This window comes from Amblyomma americanum, chromosome 11, assembly GCF_052857255.1.
Source record: "Amblyomma americanum isolate KBUSLIRL-KWMA chromosome 11, ASM5285725v1, whole genome shotgun sequence".
In the NCBI taxonomy this organism is placed as follows: domain Eukaryota; kingdom Metazoa; phylum Arthropoda; class Arachnida; order Ixodida; family Ixodidae; genus Amblyomma; species Amblyomma americanum.
The window spans coordinates 8,563,331-8,568,967 of NC_135507.1; the positions used below are offsets into that span (position 1 = coordinate 8,563,331).

The window sequence follows — 5,637 nt, forward strand, 5'->3', positions numbered from 1 at the left end:
AAATTGAAATGATTTTAATCGTATCTGCAGGGAGGTTTAACTGCAAAATGTTTTCAAAGATCGCACATACCGCGTCTTCTTCCATTGGCAAATGAAGGGCGCTCGCACTACCAGTCAAACTGTAGCACTAATGCGGATGACGAACGGGGCGCCGCAAACGTTGCTGTCTGCTCATTGTGCCAGAGAAAGACGAATGTCGCGGGCGGACACCCAAGCTGCCGTCACACACGTGAGCAACTACTCGTCCGAGTCGCTCGACAGTTCAATGAGAGGAAAATCTCGATGGGCAGTGTCGGCCTCCACGAAACTGTCATCAATGACAATGACGCTGTGCTTTGCGTCCGACGACATTGGTTGCCAGCTTCCGTCGCATTCAAGAACCACAGCGTTGCAGTCATTGTCGACCTTGCCCACGACGTCCAGGGTGAACAGGTCCACGCGGATGTCCCGGGCGAAGACTTGTCCGCCGCACACGGGGCACTTCCAGGACGGCTGCAGAGTGCTTTCATTGACGTCGAGGTACGCCAGTGCATCAAAGCACTGCACGTGTCTGCAACGGACTCCGCGGCTCGGGACTCGCATCTTGGTCTTCGTTAACGGACAGAGTAGAGACACCTGCGCGGGGCAAAGCATTCATGGCCAAGGATTCTGACCACGCCATTGAGTCTACAAGCAGGCACGCTAGACATGAAATATGAGAAGACTGAGTTAACAGACACCTTTAGCATACCGTGTACCGTGCGACCGTTACCGGTACCGGAGTACTGGGAGCCCGCGCGCAGCCAATGCGCATGCGCAAATCACCTTGACGATGTGGCGCCAGGTACCCGGAAGCATCGGGGACAATCAGCGCGTGCTCACCGGCTGTGGGCGGGCTCCCGGTACTCCGGTAACGGTAACTGTAGCACGGTACACGGTATGCTAAAGGTGTCTAAAACAGGGAGGGATTCATGGTTCACTCTAGGTAGGGAGGGGGCTGAAATTTGCACCATGTATTTCCTGGACTTAACGAAAAAAAAAAAGGATACAATATGGTTTTCCTATGTAAAATCGCAATGGGAGTGATGAAAACCCCCCGCCTCCCCTTCCGCCGAAATCGGTTCCTGGTGAATAACGGCTCCCTAAGGCTGCAGCTCATTAAGTCCTGACCAGAAACCTCAATGCAGCACATGCGCAGGACATGACATATAATATAGGTAACGCGATAGTAGTCGAAAAAACATTTCTACGTTGTCTTGGTGAGCTGCCTGAAACACAAAAAAAAAACGGGGTTGGATCAGCCCAGAGATAATAGAGTGCTTTTTTTTTGCATTCTACGCCTAGTATGAACACAGTGCATTGAAGAAATTTGTTTTTGCTGTTCTGTACGACCGCAAACGCACCTGGAAATGTTGAACGACGACCTGGTCTTCGTCGGCAAATTGTGCCTTGAGGAGTGCCCCCGTCTCTTCCCATTTGTGCACGTAGGGGGCGTGGTCGTCAATAGTACGCAACAGCTCGTCTTCGGAAATTTTTCTCACTGCACTGACGTGCAAAGTACAGTGCTTCGGAATGTCTGGGGCCCATAAAGTGAAGTGATTTTTTTTAGACAAAGAAAAGAGCGGGGTTATGTTGACCATCGTTAACGGAATGCCATGGTGGGAAGCACCGCCATTGACGGATACGCTCGCCGTACTGCTGTCGAGAGCGGATCGCTCCGTCTGCAGCGTGCAGTGCACGAATACCAATGACGAATTGGCGTGGCCTCTCGCCACTGGTGGATACTTTCCGCTGTAGCAGAGCACATCTGGTTGCTTGGCCCAGACGACGGCTCTCAACGGAAGCAGCCTCAGCAGGCGGTAGAAAGGGTGGGCGGGAAGCATGGCGAAGGCTTTGACAGTGTCCTCGGCGTGGGTCGTCATAATACGCAGGAAGTATGGGACGCCGTGTACCCTCCGACCTGAAATGTACCAAATGCGGTGTCACGGTCACTCCACAGCGAAACTGGCAAGCCTGTACTTGCGATCGGCCAAATTGGCTAGGCCGATCTCTCGGATATGAAGTGTCTCCCAGATTAAGCAAGACGAGGTGGGAGGCCTTTCACTTTCGAGACAGTTTGAGTAAATTACGTTTATCGCCAAACATCGTTCTTTTCTTATGCGGCAGGTTGGGCAGAAGTTCCGATAGTGATAGGTATACCCGAAAGACGCGGGTTCGATCCCGGCCGCGGCGGTCGAATTTCGATGGAGGCAATATTCTAGAAGCACGTGTGCTGTGCGATGTCAGTGCACGTTAAAAAACCCCAGGTGGTCGAAATTTCCGGAGCCCTTCACTACGGCGTCTCTCATAGCATGAGTCGCTTTGGGACGTTAAACCCCCATAAACCACAAGATCTAAAAGCCCAAAGTCAAGAAAAAGGCACCCGAGAGCTTTGTTTTCGCAGCGCCGTTACTTCGGGACGTTAGTGCACTATTAATCGCAGGTTGCTGTTTAAACACACTTATTTTGTCTCACAAAGCAGCACAAAGGACACTACACGAAGGTAGACGCAAGGTGAGCGCTGAAACCGCATTTTTTAAAAAATCTTTGGCGTCAAATTTTAGGCACTTCGGGCTGATATCCACCGACAAAAGAAGCGCAATAAGGCGAAACAAAGAACAGGCGAGCTGTACAAGATCTTTGTCGCGAAACTATGCCGGCTTGGCCGATGCACGTTCTAAACGTTTCCTTGCTTGCTGATGCGATTGGGAAACTTCTGGCTTTTGTTCAGTGTTTCTACAAAAACAGGTATTATAGGAAACAGGTCAGCATTGTGACGTGTGGAAACTGAGTACGAAATATTCGTCGATACCGTCGCCGGCGCTCTTTTGCGAACAGTGCATCGCCACTATCTAGCCCATCTCGTGGAATTGTGCGCCTTTGCGAACTGCTTCGCGCCAACCTGTCTGCGGCACTGATGTCCTGCTAACAGGAGCGGTAGCAACTTTTCCCTAACATGTCAGGACCAACGTGGCTTTACTTATAGCGTGCATAGTTCTCGCGGTCTACGAATATGAAATCCAGAAGAGTCAACGGCCTACGGTCTACAAAAAATGCACTGCCCAGAGGAACGACGCGCCCATAAACGCTTCCATCGCGATGCCGGGACGGACTTTTAACGGTCTTCCAGTGACTGAGCCAAAAGCATTAGGTACGAGCTCCGACAGAAGCTTTCACTCATTCAAAGGTGGGAACCATGCTCATGATTAGTGTGTGCAAGGGAACCACGCGAAGAGACAACCCGCGTCAAGGGATGAAATATAATCTTGCAGAGAGCACTACGTACCTGAACTCGATGTTTTGAAGCGGTAGCCTCCGAGATATTCTCGCCTTTCAGTGCTGCCAGCCGCGGAAACAGTTGCTGTCCAAAATCGGCGGTTTTAAAGATTGCGACCGAAGAAGAAGGTGGCGATGATAAAAACATTTTAATTGCCATCGAAGAGCCACCCACCGCGACGCGACGGCGCGAGCAAGAAGAAAATGAAGAATGCTAGATGTGTGATTCAACCCTCGAATAAAAATGAGTGAAGATGATGACGACCGAGGCGCTGCAGCCACTCCTCGTTGAGGAAGGAATTTTTGTGGTTGCCCGTGAAGGAAAATGAGAGCGGATCGCGTGTTCGCACGACACTCTATTTCAACGCATTTTGGCGTGAAAGAACTCATACGACGGTCAGAGATGAGCAAAAATGTTGCTTGCGCATCTTGATTGTACATCTTGCTTGTGAATCGCTCGTTGCCATATCAACTGTGACGCCAAGCAGCAAAATTTTTGCCCGGACGACCTCCGAAATTTGACCTTGGGCGATTTGGACCAAAATCAATGTTCAACCATAATTGATCGTGCCCGACACTATGGCAACCTTCAGATTTGGCCCGGGCGACCTCCGAAATTTGACACTGGACGATTTGACTCAAAATCGATGTCCAATCGTAATTGAGCTTGCCCTACACGATGGCGAGCTCCAAATTTGTCCTGGGGTCATTTAAAAAAAATTGGCCTGGGCGACCTCCGAAATTTCACTTCTGATGATTTGGTCCAAAACCGATCGATGTCCAACCATAATTGAGCACGCCCGACACGATAGTGACCTCTAAATTTGACTTGGGTCATTTACAAGAATTTGGTCCGGGCCTGCAAGGCACTGCTCCGCTTCTTACGAACTTCTGGCCTGCACGATAGGCTGTGACTTTTACGAACGCTGACTTTTCATAGCGACCCTTCTTTCATTTCTTATCCCCTCACCCCTTTCCCCCCGTGCAGGGTAGCAAACAGGTTATTCATCCGATTAACCTCCCTGCCTTTCCTCTTCTTCCTCCTCGTCTTGGTCCGGGCCACCCCGAGAAAGTTCGCAGCTTTGAGATTTGCGCAATCTCGCTGTTATGGTGCATTTGTGGCGTCGCCATTCACGGCACCGCACTTTCCCACGTCACACGTTGGTATAAGAGGAGTTAAACCCCGCTAATTTTTATTTTTAGAGAGAAAACTCTACTTCACGACCCAAGCTGCAAGAGCCGTTTCACCGCTCAAGCCTGACCTTGAGTTGACCGTGTGAACCGAAATAAATAAGCAAATAAATAAATATAGACGCGACTAGGTGCCGAACCGGCGGCGGCGCGAACAGATCAGCTTCGCAGGCCTGTACCCGAAAGCACTATGTTATCGCCGCATCCGATCTCGTCTCGTGTTAAACTGCAACACACTGTCGCGCTGGGCAGTACTACTGTCGAACTAATATCGTGCCGAGCCCCCCCGCAAAGCAAAACCATAAGCCAACTAGACTAAACACATGCCTTCGCACGTCTGCTCGCTTTAACTGCGATAAAGCCATACCACTTTTTTATGAAAAGGGTGCGAGCGCTGGCGAACTGTTTCAATTAACACTCTACTGACAGAAATACAAAGCTAGCGGCGCTTGTTTTATGTACTCCGCGTCTTATCCTCTCTCTCTCTGCGCTGTTTAATCAGGTTTTCTGCTATGAGGGTGCGTGTCATATGTTGCCAATGAAAACACTCCGTGCTTTACACGGAACCGTATGACACAAGTACAGCGCATCTTTTCTATTCTGCGTTAAACTCCCAATTCATAACACTGTCAAAGTAAACATGAAGTCAGAAACGACAAAGTTCACCTGTGGCAAACGAAGAAAGAAGGAGCAGCGGCAGGAATTTCGTGTTGTTGCTGGGGGCGTGTCGTGAGTGCTGTGGTCCACTCCAAACCCACCAAAACACTCCACACCCACCAAGTAGGTATGGTACGGCACAACACCGCACATTGTGTTTAACGTCCTAAAGCGGAACCTGGACTGTTGTAGAAGTCGTAGTGCAGAACTCTTGAAAAAAAAAATGACAGCGGTTTAACTCTGTTACACCGAATGCTCGAGCGATAGCTATTCTTGCTTCTACTATGATTTTCATGTTTCTTATCTCATCGTTTAACTTGTTGCATCTGAGGTCATTATTGGGGGTTGGGTGGGCTAATTTTTGGGAGTGGCCCGGGTGAAATTTGGAGGTCACCATCGTATTGGACACATTTAAATTAGGCTGGATATCGATTTTGGCCCAAGTTCGATGTCTAATTTCAAGGGTGAGGGTGGGCCAAACCTGAAAATGGCCGA

General features: G+C 49.8%; 1 protein-coding gene across 1 annotated transcript; it reads right to left on the bottom strand.

The window, feature by feature from the left end:
* LOC144110410 (E3 SUMO-protein ligase PIAS1-like) lies at window positions 1-3,418 on the bottom strand. The gene is made up of 3 exons (XM_077643268.1): window positions 3,305-3,418; window positions 1,383-1,939; window positions 1-615 (listed from the first exon to the last, which is right to left on the bottom strand). The coding sequence occupies exons 2-3, from the start codon at window positions 1,899-1,901 to the stop codon at window positions 238-240; spliced, it is 897 nt and encodes a 298-aa protein (XP_077499394.1). The 5' UTR covers window positions 1,902-1,939; window positions 3,305-3,418; the 3' UTR covers window positions 1-237.
* Window positions 3,419-5,637: the final 2,219 nt, after the last annotated feature.

Coding starts and splice junctions, on each gene's coding strand:
- LOC144110410 (XM_077643268.1), bottom strand. CDS start 1,901: ATGACGACCCACGCCGAGGACACTGTCAAAGCCTTCGCCATGCTTCCC. Junction 616..1,382: donor TCGTCGTTCAACATTTCCAG/GTGCGTTTGCGG, acceptor TGCCCCGCGCAG/GTGTCTCTACTCTGTCCGTT.